The 17,050-nt window shown below is 31.5% G+C and overlaps 5 protein-coding genes across 6 annotated transcripts; 2 read left to right on the top strand and 3 right to left on the bottom strand.

The window, feature by feature from the left end:
* Positions 1 to 1,069: 1,069 nt before the first annotated feature.
* Caper (RNA-binding protein 39-like protein Caper) lies at positions 1,070 to 5,755 on the bottom strand. The gene is made up of 7 exons (XM_070635738.1): positions 5,499 to 5,755; positions 5,080 to 5,165; positions 3,432 to 3,535; positions 2,948 to 3,367; positions 2,404 to 2,681; positions 2,063 to 2,340; positions 1,070 to 1,796 (listed from the first exon to the last, which is right to left on the bottom strand). Exons 2-7 carry the CDS (start codon positions 5,143 to 5,145, stop codon positions 1,161 to 1,163), a joined length of 1,782 nt encoding a protein of 593 aa, XP_070491839.1. The 5' UTR covers positions 5,146 to 5,165; positions 5,499 to 5,755; the 3' UTR covers positions 1,070 to 1,160.
* Positions 5,756 to 6,003: 248 nt separating this feature from the next.
* On the bottom strand, positions 6,004 to 7,847 carry LOC139087030 (uncharacterized). 2 transcript variants are annotated; one of them, XM_070635719.1, is made up of 2 exons: positions 7,593 to 7,847; positions 6,004 to 7,530 (listed from the first exon to the last, which is right to left on the bottom strand). In XM_070635719.1, exons 1-2 carry the CDS (start codon positions 7,740 to 7,742, stop codon positions 6,076 to 6,078), a joined length of 1,605 nt encoding a protein of 534 aa, XP_070491820.1. In that variant the 5' UTR covers positions 7,743 to 7,847; the 3' UTR covers positions 6,004 to 6,075. The 2 variants fall into 2 exon arrangements, with proteins under 2 accessions (XP_070491820.1, XP_070491819.1); XM_070635718.1 differs by having other exon boundaries at positions 6,004 to 7,536; positions 7,593 to 7,843.
* Positions 7,848 to 9,484: 1,637 nt separating this feature from the next.
* On the top strand, positions 9,485 to 11,217 carry l(1)G0320 (signal sequence receptor subunit 1 l(1)G0320). Its single transcript, XM_070635655.1, has 4 exons — positions 9,485 to 9,909; positions 10,065 to 10,263; positions 10,325 to 10,842; positions 10,905 to 11,217. Exons 1-4 carry the CDS (start codon positions 9,846 to 9,848, stop codon positions 10,979 to 10,981), a joined length of 858 nt encoding a protein of 285 aa, XP_070491756.1. The 5' UTR covers positions 9,485 to 9,845; the 3' UTR covers positions 10,982 to 11,217.
* LOC139086979 (gametogenetin-binding protein 2-like) lies at positions 11,212 to 14,388 on the bottom strand. Its single transcript, XM_070635652.1, has 3 exons — positions 14,157 to 14,388; positions 12,132 to 13,769; positions 11,212 to 12,058 (listed from the first exon to the last, which is right to left on the bottom strand). Exons 1-3 carry the CDS (start codon positions 14,292 to 14,294, stop codon positions 11,873 to 11,875), a joined length of 1,962 nt encoding a protein of 653 aa, XP_070491753.1. The 5' UTR covers positions 14,295 to 14,388; the 3' UTR covers positions 11,212 to 11,872.
* A 353-nt stretch (positions 14,389 to 14,741) lies between these two features.
* LOC139087029 (uncharacterized) lies at positions 14,742 to 16,456 on the top strand. The gene is made up of 2 exons (XM_070635717.1): positions 14,742 to 15,001; positions 15,123 to 16,456. The coding sequence occupies exons 1-2, from the start codon at positions 14,799 to 14,801 to the stop codon at positions 16,255 to 16,257; spliced, it is 1,338 nt and encodes a 445-aa protein (XP_070491818.1). The 5' UTR covers positions 14,742 to 14,798; the 3' UTR covers positions 16,258 to 16,456.
* The last annotated feature ends 594 nt before the right edge of the window (positions 16,457 to 17,050 follow it).

Here is a 17,050-nt window from a genome sequence, read left to right as displayed (position 1 = left end):
GAGTCCGACACTACTGTGACCTAATAACAGTCGGACGAACGAACCGAAGCGAAGTGGAGTCCGACACTACTGTGACCTATCCACAGTCGGGCGAACGAAGCGAAGCGAAGTGGAGTCCGACACTACTGTGACCTATCCACAGTCGGGCGAACGAAGCGAAGCGAAGTGGAGTCCGACATTACTGTGATCTATACACAGTCGGACGAACGAAGCGAAGCGAAGTGAACCGTCACCGAAATATTTTAAGTATTTACGTAAACGAATTGAGTACACATGGGTCGAAAAATCTATTACTTGATATGACTAAAAAGGATAAAATAAATTTATATAAAAAAAAACTTTTTTTAAAAAGTACACGCTTTTATTCATGAGTGAACTAAAAAGAAGAAAATAATTTTTTCCCGGACACACAAATATAAAACAAAATTTTTAACTAAAAATAAAAGCGTGGGGCGCTCATAATAGACATAATGTTATACATTCTTAGTTACTTGGACATTCAAGCCAACTGCTCAACAAGGTATAACAAGCAGATTTCCTCTAATAGGTATTAATATGTAAATTGATAAGATTCTATTTTAGCACTAAAAAGAAAAGTTAAATTACTTCACAAAAATAATTAGGAAATTGTAAGCAAGTATCCTGAACAGACAAGGAGCATGCTCATGAGGTTGGTCATATAGTTGAGCATGTTCAATTACATTAATTGAGTATACATATTAGCACGCTCATGAAAATGAGAATATTCATTGTCTGCTCTGTCGACTACTGTAAATGGTAAACGCTGACATTTATACAATTTCAAGACTATGTCCAAGTAACTAAGAATGTATAACATTATGTCTATTATGAGCGCCCCACGCTTTTATTTTTAGTTAAAAATTTTGTTTTATATTTGTGTGTCCGGGAAAAAATTATTTTCTTCTTTTTAGTTCACTCATGAATAAAAGCGTGTACTTTTTAAAAAAAGTTTTTTTTTTATATAAATTTTTTATTTGTAAAATAATGTGTGAATAAATCTTATTTATTTTTACAAAAAAATATTGTTTATTATTCATTTCAAAGTTATGCAACAAATTGTGAAACTTTTAAAAGAAAAATAGAGGAGGTTAATAGAAGTAGGATTAATTGATTACATAAAAAAATGCTTAAAAATCAATTCATTTTCTTGATAATTGTAAGAGGGTACTTATAGTAGAACTGTCAGGAAATAGTTGATGATAAGTGACTAATGGAACATAAGCAGCTGTAATAACCCGTCCTGCAAACCATCGTCCATGCAGGGCATTTACAGCAAGTACAGCTGTGGCAATTGAAGGACATTTCACATAAACTTTTCCTTCTGATGATGAAGTGTCAACATATACGTGATAAACACCGCCATGCTTATTACATTCCTCGATAACATCGTCTTTTATTTCCTGATCCCAATTTAATGTCGTTTCTGTAGCTGGATCAAACATATTTACTAATAAGAAACATTGTGTTGCTATTGGCGGCGTTATTTCTTGAGCAACAGGTTGTGAGACTGGTTGAGGCGCCGAAGCAAGTAATGCATTTGCGGCAATTTGAGGAATTTCTAGCCCAGCATTTTCGGCTAATTTAAACATTAATTGTAATCGTCCTGTTGCTCCGAGATCTATTCCACTTCTATCCATTTCATCTGTGTCTAGTGATGCGTGATGTGTTGTTACGTCCAACCTTTCTGTTACATTTCCTACTTTCATCGGCCTTCCAGCTAATTCAAAGCCATTTAATTGCTCTAATGCTTTTTTGGCATCGTCTGCATTGTGGAACTGTAAAAATAAGAGAATATTAATTAATTTAGAACTAAGTTTAATCCGTGGTTTAAAATAAATCCAAGGATTTAATAATTGATTTAATGTTTGGAATAACTGTTTCAACGACGCATTATCATAATAAATGCGGCATAAATATTAAGTCAGAGCAAGATTTTTTCATGTAGCACACTTCATCCCCTCAGTTAACCACAAGTGATTATAAAATCAGATTAACCAAGGTCAAGGGCATGCAGAAATTTTAAAATTCATTAAATACTTACAGTAATGAATCCATATCCTTTACTTCGTCCTGTCTCTGCGTCCATAATTAATTGAATATTATCTATTTTTCCAAAAGGCTCAAAAATTCCTCTCAGCATATCTTCCGTAATATTAAAGTGGAGTGACCCGACATAAAGTCTCATAGGTCCTTGAACTGGAAGTTTTGGCGGTGCTGGTGGCGTTGTATTTGCAAGTCGATTTTTCTCTGCTTGCGTGTGCTGTACAGAAATTGGTATTCCTAACAATCTTTGACCAGATAATCCCAAAGCAAGTGCAACTAAAATATTTAATACCACAAATGAATTCCTGCATTTAAATACTCAATAATTATTGTACTTACCACTTTCTGGGTCTTTGAACTCAACATATGCAATTCCCTTGAATCTTTTAGTCTTATTGCATGTAATTAAACGAACGTCTCTGACTTTACCGACACTTGAAAAGAATTCCTCCAAATCACGTGCTCTTACTCGTTGTGACAATTGCATACAAAATATTGTACGTGAATCACGCTCTTCTGGTGATAATTCCTCAAATGGAGAATCATCTCTATATCCTAAACCATTTGGCGGTGTTCGACCTCTTCTGAACGGTCTTGGTGAATATGAACGTTTTCGTCTGCAATAAAACAAGTCAATAAGTTAATTTAACAGGAAAGCTTAGAATTTCAAATTTACGTATGCATCATTTTTAGCACAAAATGTAACTTTTTTCACAAAATAATAAATTGCGACAAAATTTATCACAATTAAATCAAATGGAACTAAAGTATTTTGATGTAGCATTAAATTTCCCACCAAATGACAAAATTGAAAGAATTTATCACTCAGTTCTACTTCATGCTGTACATACATAAATTAACATATTTCAGATCTTTATCATACCTTCTGTCTGGGGAACGGCTACGCTTTTTTTCTCGTTCCTTTTCCAATTCCTTTAATCTTTCCTTCTCCTTCTCCCTTTCTCGTTCACGTTCACGCTCTTTTTCCTTCTCCCTCTCCTTTTCACGGTCACGATCCCTGTCGCGGCGTTCTCGTTCGCGATCACGATCTTTTGAACGTTTTTTTTCTTCATGATCCCTCGACCTTGAGCGTCTTCGCTTCTCCTTTGACCTCGAACGTTCACGTTTTCTGTCTCTGTCTTTTTCAGCTTCACGTTTGTCGCGCGAACGACTGCGTTTCTCTCGTTCCTTCTCCTTACGATCTTCACGGTCTCTTGATCGATCACGACGTTTGTCTTTCTTGTGTTTCTCATCATCTTTTGTGCTCTTGTCCTTGTGGCGAGTTTCTTTTGAGCGACTTCGTCTGCAATGTTTATAAATATTTGTTAAAAATAGAGAACTAAATGGTTTTAAGTATGTAAACTTACTTTGAGCGTTCTACAGCGGCACCATTTTCCTGATTCCTATCGCGGGATCTACGACGTTTTTCTTGCGGTGAATCTGAGCGGCGCTTTCTTCCATCGTTTTTGTCCTATATATTGTGATACACATTGAAACATCAATTTTTTATGGATTCAAATATAAAATAAAGTTGAGTTTTTTTTTATTCGTTGACGATTCCGAACAGAAGTTAGTCGATCGCAGGTTCACATAATTAATATTTTTAATCAGCAGGATGATGTAAAAATTAAAAAATTAAAAGAAAAATTAAGATAAATGATTAATAATTGAATGTTGCCATTAAAAATAAACAAAAAAGTTTTTTTCAGTTTTTTAAAAAAAGGATATCCGAGCAACACGTATTTTATGCTGCTCAGAATTTTGTTTTTTGCTTTTCAAATCATGATCGGTGTTGTGCAATGAATGCAGCAATTGGCAAAATTGATATCAGACACAACAAAAATGAGGGACAATCATTCTGTTCCGAATTCGCTGGTTTATACTTAATGCCTGCCAACGAGAATAGTGCTTGTAATCCACTTACCAATTGTTTCTATACGTGCTTATTTTATTTCATATTGAATGCGATTTTTTATACGTAATAGGCAATGAGACATTTATATTATATTAACGACCGTGCATTTCTTTCTGCAAAATAATAAATTCGCGTTTTAAACTTTTTGTCATAGTTTTCATATTTAATGTAATTTGTTTTTTTTATGAGAAATAGTCTATGTTGCTCATTATGACAACATTGGCTTTTGTAATTACCCAGAGAGATTATTTCTTCATTTATCATGTCAGATCAAACTCATTCGAGATATCTATAAATATAATAATGAAAGAGTACATATGTTATTCTTCCCCAAATCCGAATTGAAAGATAATTAATTTTTTTTTGTGTATAGAGGGTATAGAAGTAGACAAAACAAAATTGTTATCAAACGATTGTTGACGAAAAGCATCGAAATCCTCTCTCATACATATTATTCAAGAAACACCTATTTTAGAGATTCAATGAGAAATAACGATAATATAAAAAAAATATAGATATTTTAAGGAGATTATGTCCACATCAGGCTTCTGGATCTAATAATCACTAATACTTTTTTCTCAGGCAAATTCAAAATCGAGTTCGAGTCTAAAATTAAACAAATCAAATATGAAAATATTGGTAAAAAAAATGTAGCTAAACGTTGTTGATTATGTTGCTCGAAGCCTTTACATAAATGTCAACTTTGTCTAAAAATAAAGAAACAATACATAGCAATAAAAATAAACATAAGAAAGCACTTCGTTGAGATGGAGAATAAGTTATTAAGATCGCGGAATCTTTTTCATTTCTTATGTATGTATGTATTTAGCAATAGAAAGCAAGTTGATAAGAGATCCATTATCGTGTACGAGTATTTTGAACTCTACATATTTTCAACATTTCAAATTCACTCAAAAAATACCTTTGCCCATCATTGCTGTAGACGAAGAAGAGTATACTGCACTTGGTCTATAAAAAACGAGTTTTTGTTCATATTGAGTGCACATCATTGTTATAATATATTAAATATATATATATTTAAAAGACATGAACTTTAACGCTAAAAAGTGTATCATAGAGTTAAAAATTCCTGTACTTACGTTCTTTTGCTTAAATGGTTCATCGAGCAGCGACTCCAAATAATCCAGATCATCTGCGTCCGTCATATTCGTGTATTGTGTATATGCTGAAAACAAAAGAAAATGTTATTATAATTGGCCACTGGATGTACGTTTTGAAATTTTTTCTACTATTATAGCGTGCTTTGACTTTTAAGTAATTATTTTGATTAATTATTTATGTGTGCACTGAATAAATAATGACAGTCGTTATTTGGATCATCAAATGACAAGTTTGGACAAAAATTAACAAAATTCATGATCCAGAAATGAGAAAATAAAGATGGCGAAATTTGATAAAAATTTATCTAACCAAAAAACTTGTGCAATCTTGATTTTCAAGAATTTTTAAAGACTTTATCTAGTCAAATGCTATTAAATAATCACAATAATGTACTTACGTTTATGTTTTTAACGAAATTAACCAATATTTATCACTCTTTTAAATACTTTAAATATATTATTGGTGTGGTCACTTTTCAAATTCTTGAAAATCCACTTTTCTCTTATTGTTCACAATTCAATCGTTATTTGTTTGATATTTTACAACTTACTGAACTTAATATTATTATTTTTATGTGTTTATGTATAAAATCCACAGAGATAATTGAGGATTAATGCTCGACGACAAACTTTGAAAAATGCTTCTAGAAATTTAATTTTTCGAAACTTTTCAAATTTTTTTTGACCGTTGAATCTCATTCAGGTAGGCTTAGATCTATTTTTAGTTTATTTAATAATATTTTTATTTCCACATCACACGTAAAACATTTCAAACTTAAATCTACAATAAAATTGAGAATCTAGAAACATAAATAATTTAACAAATAAACAATTAAATACCTAACATAAAATAAATAAATCTAACAAGTTTTAAAAGTTACATAAAATTGGACCTCTAAATAATCTAATAACTGCTAATAACAATAAATAGGTACTTAATATATACATCAACAATGTTCAATCAATTAAATAATTTCACTTTGACTGTAAATTAATGACTATCACAGAAATACAACGTTTCAGCTTAACTTTAAAATTCGTCTTCAATTTGTTTATCATTTCATTGAGGTCCATATCAATAGCTTTAAGCTTTAGCTCTACTTGAAATTCCTCATAATTTTTAGAAATACCCAAAAAATAATTAATACAAGTAGCATCAAATTTTTCGTAATTTTCCTTTTGATGGATAAACTGAATGTCCTTAAAAATCTTGAGTTTTGGAAGTCTCTTTAGATTAATGTCCAATAATCTTGTATTCAATGGAACATTGATTTCTATTGCCATAAATGTGACATTTGGCAACGCTTTGACTAATTTGGTGAATGCTGGCTCATTTGTATCAGCATCTGATCCGAAATTGAATCCTCTTAGCTCAACACGATTAAGGAGTGGAAAGGTAGTATCGTCCAAATTTTTGCACATTTCTGCGAAATTCTGTCCATAATGATAATTAATCAAGAGTTCAGTTAATGCATTGAAGTTGTTCAAATACTTGTCTATAGGAAGTGGATATTCACATTTATATGATAACTTTGTTAATTTAGGAAAATTTATGCCCATTTTTTCAATTCGATCTATTGGAATTCCGATATGTGACACATCAATGGTTAAAGTCTTCAGATGTTCAAGTTTTGTGTTGCTCAATTCCTCAATATCGTGTACTAAAGGAAGAAATTCACCATCCACTGACTCTATGTGCAGTTCTTCTAATTTATCAAGTTTGTCGAAATTCGATTTAAAGACTATATGATTGATGTCATCAATATTCATCTTTAGTACTTTTAAATGCTTAAGGTTGCACATAGTGATAAATGAGTCATCATCTCCATCAAATATTCCATTGCAGCTTAAAATATTCAAACTGATTAAATTCGGCTGTTGCTGTAGAATTGGACGTAACACTGGTTGACCATCAGTTCTATACCTTTGTAAACTCACAGTTAATTTTTTTAAAGGAACTGATATCCATTCTGGTGACATTTCTTCAGTCGAGAAGCTTAGCTCATTCAATTCACTTTGGCACGATATTAAGAATGGACAGTAAAAATCAGTTTCAAGTTTTGTTAAGCAATTGGTCGGTAAGTAATCAATAAAAAATGCTTTTGTTGCTTGATCGCATCTAATTAAGCTGAACGATTTTAATGAATTTGATGCTGATATTTCAATACGTTCATCATAAAACTCTGTAAGGATCTTCCATGAATCACATTTTAAAGTCTTCAGATTCGTAAAGAAGTTAAGAACCAGAACTATTTCCGATGGTGTCATTTTTGCTGAATGCCATTCTAATTCTGTGATAGATTTGGCTTTAAGTGCGCAGATTGTTCTAAGTCTCCTAAAAGATTCCATAAATTCCATATGATTTGTATTTAGTTCCATTTTATTGAAGATTCTTCGAGAGAAAACCATCGAATCGTAGGTTTCTCTGTCCTGTAACTGAAATGTTCACTGTAAATTATACAAATGTCGAAAAGCTTAAAAAACTAACATACCTGTTTATCAGAGATAAATAGAGGTGTATTACTGATGTAAAATTCACAGATCAACAGGTAGAATCGCCTACAGACTTGTTTAACTTGATCGCAATCATTTTTTAAGTGGCGGAAAACTTGCAATAGAACTTCATCAGGTAAAAAATACATTTTTGCAAATTTTTTAATAAATAATAATAGAACTATATATATCCACAAGTAAAATAGTATTACAAGGCACTAAAAATCATCTATTTAAAAATAAATTAGAGAATCTTCTTTTGGAATCTTGACAATGTTTATGTTGATGGAAAAAAATTCAAACGGTTATCGAAAATTCAAAATAAGTCGGCATCGAAAAAATTTCAAAAAATTCAGGGGAAAATCTGCTTCGTCAAAAATACCATTTAACGTTCGAAAATCTACTTCAATTCAATGTATCCGATGAAATTACTATTCAAGATACCAACAAATGAAAAAAATCGAATGAGTAAATAAACTGATACAGCACGAGAAAGTCAGAATAACATGTCACAAAAAGACTTTTTAAGTGAGTAAGCAGAGCCCTGAAAATTGTCTTGTTGGAATTTAATTTTTCGAAAAATTTCAAATTTTTTTCGACTGTTTTTTCTCATTTAGGTAGGCTTAGTTCTATTTTTAGTTTATTTCTAAATCTTGCGTAAAGTATTGCAAAACTACATCTACAATAAAATTGAGTATTTTTAGTATAAGAATATAAGAGGTTCATCTATGCATAAGTATCGTTAAAGAGCTTAAAACTATGACAAGAGTTTACTTTTACATTTAAAGAGTTAAATAATTTTGAAAATTTGACGTACTAGAATCTTGTTTGTGTCTTTGCTAAATGTAAACATAAATATTAGAAATATCTGAGTTAATTTAATTAAATTAGTAGTAGCCAAACTAGAATTTAAAAGAATAAAACTTTGCTGATAATCGATCATTTGATGAATTAAAGACATTAGAAAGATAAATTAAATTCAATTATGTGACTAGAACTTTGCCATTTTTCTCAACAATTTTTAAGGAATCAACATTGTTCAAACGACTTAAAGTAGCTATTATAGAAACAATTTGAGCTACTCCTGACTGGATAAAAACTTTTTTATCTGGAATTTGAACGTTAGCTGTTTTCCGGTAAATAACCAATGATAAAGTCATTTGATGCTTGATCGCAATTAATTATGTTCAAAGTACTAAATTTTTTTGAGTTTGTTGGTTCTATTGGTTGATCATAATACTCTGTTTTTATCTTCCATGAATCACACTCTAATCTCTCTAGTTTCTCAAAATTGCTAAGAATCAGAATTATTTCCGATGTTGTCATTTTTGCTGATTTCCATTCTAATTCTGTGATTGAATGGGCTTTAAGTGAGCAGATTGTTATCAGTTTCCAAAAAGAATTCCGTGCTCTAATGTTATTTGTATTTAGTTTCATTATCTTGTATCTTTTTTGAGAGAAAACCATCGAATTGTAAAATGCTTTGCTCCGTAACTAAAATGTTTACTGTAAGTTATAAAAATATCGAAAAGCTTAAAAACCAAACATACCTGTTTGTTAGAGATAAACAGAGGTTTTTCACAGATGTGCAGTTCACTCATCAGCCGGTAGAATCGGGTACTTACTAGTTTAACTTTATCGCAATCATTTTTTATGTGACCCAAAATTATCAACATAATTTCATCAGGGAAAATATACATTTTTGCTAATTTTGTTAATAAATAATAATAAAACTAAATATATTCTTTAATAAAATAGTATTAAAAGGCAATAAAAATCATCTATTTAAAAATAAATTAGAGAATCTTCTTTTGAGATCTTGACAATGGTTATGTTTTCGAATAATTTTCTAACGATTATCGAAAATTCAAAATAAGTCGGTACCGAAACGATTTCAAAAAATTCAGGGGAAAATCTGCTTCGTCAAAAATAGAATTTCAAAAGTTATTTTACCGTTGATTTCGAAAATCTACTTTAATTTAGTTTATCTGGTGAAATTACAGCAATGCAATCCAAGGTACCAACAAATGTCAAGATCTAATGAGTAGATAAACTGATTGAGCACGAGAAAGTTAAAATAACATGTCAGAAAAAGTCATTTTAAGTGAGTAAGCAACGCCCTGGAAATTGTCTCGTTGGAGTTTTGTTGGAATTTTTCTACGGACTGCCGCAAAACAGCACAGTTGTTCTTCATTCATATTTCTCTCGTGTTAAAATAGTGACATATAAAAATTATCTAAATACAATAAATCATGAAGAGTTCATTACTTTTAATCCTTTTTGTTTTACCTACATTATTGTTATTCATTGATAGCGGTAAGTAAATGATTTAATTAAGAAAATGTAAAGATTTGTGCAACGAAGAGATTTATCTGCCACGCATTCAAAGTTAATCAATTTTTTCGCCTTTTATGAATGAAATAGCTAATTAAGTTTATATTTTAATTAATAAACTATCGTTTGCTGTACAGGAAATAAGATTTATGCTAGAGCTGAGGACGAAATTGATGAGGATTTAGTAGATGTTGAAAATGAAGGAGATAATGAAGAAAATGCAATGACTGGCGATGATGTGGAACCTGATGAAGCCAGCACAACATCTCCTGATGCAGATACACATCTTCTATTTGTCCGTCCACTCTACAATCCAGGCACACAACTCGAATTACCGTAAGATTTACAGTTATAATTTACTATAACTAAAAAAATAACAAAACTTTCTTTTTTTTAGTGGTGGAGTTCCAGTTGAATTTTTGATTGGATTCATGAATAAGGGAAAGAATGATTTCATCATTGAAAGTGTCGAGGCTTCATTCAGATATCCAATGGATTTCAACTACTACATCCAGAACTTCTCAGCTATTGCATATAACCGCGAAGTTAAGCAAGAAAGTGAAGCAACAGTCTCATACTCATTCATGCCATCAGAATCATTTGCTGGACGTCCATTCGGTCTTAACATTGCTATCAACTACCGTGACTCAAATGGATCTCCATTCGTTGAATCAGTTTTCAACGAAACTGTACTTATCACTGAATTAGACGAAGGTCTTGACGGAGAAACTTTCTTCCTTTACGTTTTCTTCGCTGCTATTGTTGTTTTGTTGCTTGTTGTTGGACAACAATTCCTCGGAACATTCGGAAAGAAGAAGCGATCACAAAATATTCGCAAACAAGTTGAAACAGGAACATCAAATAACACAGACATCGATTACGATTGGTTACCAGCCCAAACACTCCGTAATTTACGTAAGTAGTAATAGTTGCTGAATATTAGTCCTGATTATTGACATTCTACTTTGGAATTACAGAAAGCTCGCCAAAAGGAAAGATTTCACCAAAACAAAGTCCTAGACAACGTTCAAAACGTGCAGCAAAAGAGGAGTAGAAGACGTAAAATTTGTTGATGAGATTCATTAGAGAGGATGTGCTTCTCTGTGTCACTAAATAAAAAAAAAAAGTAAAAAACACGATCAACTTGCTACATGTTCATTATTTGATTCCATTTTTGCAAGATTTAATCTAATAAATTTAGAATTTCAAAATATTCTTTAAGAACTGAAAAAGATTAAAAGATACCTAAATAAATGATAAAAATAAACTGAAAAGGTTGTGGAATTTGAATTATTTGTTTTAACTTTAGCCCTTATTTATTTATTTATGCATAAAAATCAAATATAATGCTTTATGATTTAACAAATTTTTATAGTTACCATTTTTTTGTCTAGGAAAAAACTAGAAAAACTTTTTTTGCTTGAACATCCTAAGCTGTTTAACATATCATCATATCCAAAAGTTTCCTATTTTCTCTTAATTCATTTACTTTTTTTTGTTTTGATTTTTTGAAAAAGGTTTTACTTTTTGTTTAGAGCTAAAATGCTTATGGCAAAGAAAAAGATATTGGAACTAAAATCAAAACGGTTTCCTGTCTTCAGTCGCAAACTTTTTTTTACTTTATATAATAGGTTTTGTTTAAAGTGGAAATAGCAGGAAGTGAATTTTGACTTGGGAATGATTGTTGGAAATGAAGATATTAAAAAAATAACAAAAAAAATTTGAATTTTTTACATATCAAATGTAAACTGTTGTAAGGTTTCAATTTTAATTTAAAATAATTTTTAACGGAAATTATCAAACATTTGAAAGGTTTTAATTGGAAGCAAAAACATTTGTGAGGTTTTCATACAAATATTGCAAACTTGAGCATTTCCAGCAATCATTCAATAAAGTTCACTTCCTTATCCAATATTATAGAAGATGCTATAAATGATGAGCATTTTTACTTTGCTGATGACAACTTTTTCTGACACATTTCATTAAAATTTTTCAGTAGTTTTTCCCGTAATTCTTCCCGCTTTTGTTTAATATCATCTCGCGATTTAAATTTCATTTTCCATGCTATTATTTCTGAATCCGGAATGAAACATTCAACTTCATTTTCATCTGTCGGTTCTGAATTCTCGTCCTGCAATATAAGCAAAAAAATACATTTATAAGTAAATTAATTCTAGAACAAAAAAAAGTATTACGTGTCTTACAAGCATCTGTTCCAGTGTTAAGAAACTTTCGATCTCATTTTCCTTGACGGCTCGACAACAAAAATGCGAACAGGCCACTTCACTACCTTCAGGTGTACTCGCAATACTTGATGTCCGAGACGAATTATTATTGGATGATGATAAGACTTCGTGTTGAGTTTCTGAACTATATCCGGCATCAATTGATCGCTGAGCACATTCACCATCGTCATGACACGAATGACAGGAAGTTACCGATAATGTATCTATTTTAGTCTCTAAATTTTCAATAGAAGCACTTCGAGAACAACTAGTCTTTTCTTCATCCGAATTATTGTTATGATTATTATTGTGTATATGATTATCTTCAGCCGTAATTGATGACATTTTACTTGTATTTAGTATAGGTGAAATGAAATCAACGGCATCTATAATAGTTCCATCGCATAAAATTATCTTGTCCTTATCATCATCGTCCGAATTCATTTCTTCATAGTCAATATTATGACATTCGTCTGATGAACTGTCACATTTATCGACAACGAGCTCAGGATCACAGCTACATAAATCTTGATCATCATCATCTTTTGATTTCTTGTCAGCACTGCGTTGCTTCTTACGTTTCTTATTAATTTTACGCTTTTTAGGGCGCTCATCACGTGAAATTTCATTATAAATGAATTCTAAATTAACACCGCGTTTATTTTCCACAGCCACATCAAATGAACGGCACAATGCGTGAACAGCAACACCGGCAAGTAGCTCACAAGCATTTTCTTCTTCCTTAACACATTGCTGTAGTTTTTTAAGACGGTTATAAATGCACATCCCAATACACGTTAAAACTTCTTCTTGGGCTATTTCCATAGTCTTTGCATGACGCTCACGATGACGTGAATGACTTCCAATAATTTCCGGTTCTGCACGTTTAATTAAATCATCAATATACTCAGTTTCCGTTGGTAAATGAATATGTTTATCCTTTAGACATCTCTTAATTCCACTATATATAGCCGATACATATCCCTTCTCTTTCTTTGTTGGATTCGATTCACTCATTAATAATGTGAATGCCTTTTCAACTTTTGTTCGACATTCCTGACAAAATTTATGCTTCTTCAAATAGTCATCTAATGTTGCATGCAATTCCAATGCTTCAACAACAGTAATCTTTTCTTTACAATTTTTCTTCATACACTGCCATGTCTCATAAAATGTTTCTGAGAATGGACGTGCAAAGGGCCGAAATGATTCAAGTGAATGTAAATTGCATCTAGAATTTTTCTTATTTCTCGGCTGATTTTCAAGCAACTCATTGAGCTGAATATCATGCTCATATAACAAGGTACACATAAGCTGGGATGATTGTAAATACTTATCGCATACAGTTAATGTTCCATTTTTTATTCTTATTGGATCTAATGTCGCATAATTATTAGACATTATGGTCGTATATAATCGTTCAACGCTTCTTCGACATCCAACACATGGAACTGTCTGACTTAAGACATTCTGGAATTCGCTTGTCGTTATTGTAAGTGAATTTCTGATTTCTGATGGTTTCAAAAGCCTGTATTTAACATCAAAATCATTTAAGGCTTCACCTTCAATTACATCGCGATCAAAGATTAATCCTTTTTGTCCTAAATCCATTACCATCTGAAAATAAACATTAATTAAAGTGAATTAATTTTAGAAACTTTCACATTATCAGTAGATTGTCCTACATAATCATCTAAAAAAAATATGTTAAACTGGAAGTTTGATTTTTATGATTCTAAAGTCCGTAAATATGATATTTAAATGAGATTTGGACATAGGATCTTAAGAAATAAGACATATTAATGATTAATTATCATCATATCTGGAAATATTCTTTCTTGTTTACGTCAGTTGTTCCGAAATTTAGATTCCGTAACCTGAATTCTCACTCCATTTTGTATACGAAAATATTTTTTTGTTTTGTTCCTTTATAGCTGCTATAGATTATAACTAACCGGACTTGGTGGTTGATGAATCATATTAATGGCTAAATAGCTGACTTACCATTAAATTTTTATCACATTCATTGGACGAAAAGGCTTTCAAATCGTACAGACTTTGAAGTGGAATTTGTCTTCTTTTATTGATGTCTGATGACTTTTTATCATCGCGATCACGTAGTATTATAAATACATTAGCCATTTCAATATAATTGGCTTAAATAAATTTAATAAACACAAATTATTTCTCAAAAAAACTTTTCGTTTTGTGAAATTCCACACATTAATCTCTGTAATCTGAACAGCGAACAGCTTCTACACATCGAATTAGTCATGAAATCATACCTAAAATCGTTCAACCGTCAAAATATTTTTGAATTTCCGATTTCATCATCTTTAGGGACATCAAACTGCATTTTTTCGAAAACTTCCGGCAAAACTGTTTTTTTGTCATTTTCCTGTGCTTATCAGGAATTGTCACTTTCTTGACATGCTTACCAATCATATTAACCATGATTTCAATAATTTTAATAAGATCCAGTAATGGTATTCGGCTAACAAATTGTATATTATCGAAGAAAACAAACATTGAATAAAATGATCAAGACGGCCTTGAAGTCCCTATTTATTGTTAGAACGGCTTAATTCATAACAAAACAAACTACATGTAAATAAAAACTTACAAATTCTAAAAATCTCAGTAAGGATGAATAAAAATAGCTCCGTAAAATTTCTCTGTCATAAGGATGTAGATAATTTATCTCCAATCAATTCTAAATTCTCCGGCATATTTAACAAGTCGCTGTTTGTAAATGACAATACAGAAGAAAAAGTAAACATCCCAAAACAACATTCCGGTGAATCAAAAAAGGAATTGAATCTGTCTGATTATTTTAAGTCTTTACAACTGTGAGTATTAATTAAGCTTCTTGAGATCCAGAATTGTGTTCTTAAACCTTACAAATTCTGAAAAAAGGATTTAAATTCCTGTTTAAATTCCAATTATCTAAACCTAACTTATCATTCACAGACTGCAAAACATAAATGAGAAGCAGCTAAAGATACTTAAGAAAATATCAAGTGTCGTGCCACAAAATGAAAACGGATTCCTGACAATGAAAACTTCCTCGAAGAATCAACTTGAGAATGTCGTCTATTACAATCATGTAAGCTCAAAGCTTATTAATTATAACATAATTGAGCCATCACAGCTGGGACTGGATGAAAAGAAGGAATCTATGCAAAATATTGACTTAGTGCCACCTAAACGGAAGGTTGGAAGACCTAGAAATGAGGATAAGAAAATCTTACAAACTTACAGCTATGATCAGTTCCATGCTAATCCATTGAATCAAGAGATATTAATCCATAAGACAAAGTATGGAAGGTCAATAAAATTCAACACAGAAGTAGCTAAAATGCTACAAATTGATCAAGAGTCTCAATTACTTCACAAAAAAGGACCTGAAAAATTAATAGAAGGTATTAAAAGGATTCCAACGGAACCACTTGAGGAAGTTGACAGACCTAGAAAACAGAGAATAATCTCTTCAGAATTCAGATGTGCTACCTGCAAAAAGGTTTATCTCGGCAAGAACAAAATGAATCATCATCTGAAATTAAATCCCAGTCATCGAGTCTTCTCATTGGAAAGTGACTTGTTTTCCCATCTAATGAAATTAGTTCGTCAAAAGAAAAACAATCAGGACATGGCTAATGTATTCTTCAAAGAGCTATCAAGCTTTGTTCAGCAATGCGAAAAGCTTACTCCAAAGTTGATAACAAACAATGAAAATCATCCAAATGTCCATCATCATGTGATTGATAAAAATTCAGCTAGTGTCCTCAGAATCAATCCAGGAGAATACAAGATTAATATGAATGTATTTGATAAGAATTTCAAGTTTGATAATCCACTGGATCAGGTGGAAATAGAAGAAGAGCGTAATGTAAGCATAGAAGAAGTACATCATCAAGATATTGAGCATGTAGCACACGCCAATGAAGTTATAAAAGTACTTGACGATGTACCGAGTCTTGATGGAAATGAAGTAAATTTGCTGATACCTCAAACAAATGAACTTACTCATCTCACTAATATTAGTGACATAATAACAAACAGCGAACATGAAGGAGACAATGCACTTCTCGGATTTTTAAATTGAACATCGCTGCATGTTGACAACGACATGAGATATCAATTTTCATCACATCTTAAATTCATGACTTTTTCATAAATGTAATCATCGCATCGTTGCAAAATGAGTGAGACAGCACTTGCCAAAAGTTTCACGTTCATTTTCAATATGTTTTTGACAAATATAATCGATTACTAGTATTAAGAATAAAAACTTGTCTAAATTATGTGTTGAATTCAATCTAAATATTAAAAATTTATGTAACACTCAGCTTTCACTTAAGTTACAGTTATATTAAGGCTTATTAAGGTGGGAATCTCAACTGGCATTATTCTGAACATTTGGTGAGTTGAAGGGGGTTAGTGGGGCAGTGTATTCTTTGTTGGGGACTCAGTTCTTTCATGCCCTATGATCATGCTCGATTTGTTCTTGTGAAGTATATCATTACATACAAAATGTTTGCTCTTGTGAAGTATACAATTTCATATAAAATTGTTGCTTTTGTGAAGTATATAATTTCATACAAAATGTTTGCTCTTGTGAAGTATATAATTTCATACAAAAATTCTAAAAATCGTGTATATTTAAAAACTAAAAGCTATGTTCCCTGACTTTCTGGACGGGAAAAGAGCTCGTGGACGTCCAAAGAACTCTTGGAAGGAAGCTGTCGATAGATATAGTATTGCACTTGGTTTCGGAAATTGGCAAGTGGAAGTAAGTAAGTAAGTAAAGGTAAAAAGAGATGTTTTTGGCCAAAAAAGAGTGCGCCGGTAAAAGAAACGTTTGGCAGAGGGTATATCAACTGCAGTTAAATCTGTTG

This window comes from Chironomus tepperi, unplaced genomic scaffold (genome assembly GCF_022539635.2).
Source record: "Chironomus tepperi strain 1889 unplaced genomic scaffold, CSIRO-AGI_Ctep_v1 contig_93, whole genome shotgun sequence".
NCBI lineage: Eukaryota > Metazoa > Arthropoda > Insecta > Diptera > Chironomidae > Chironomus > Chironomus tepperi.
Note: the sequence above shows the minus strand (reverse complement) of the source record. Positions and strands in the feature narration are given on the sequence as shown.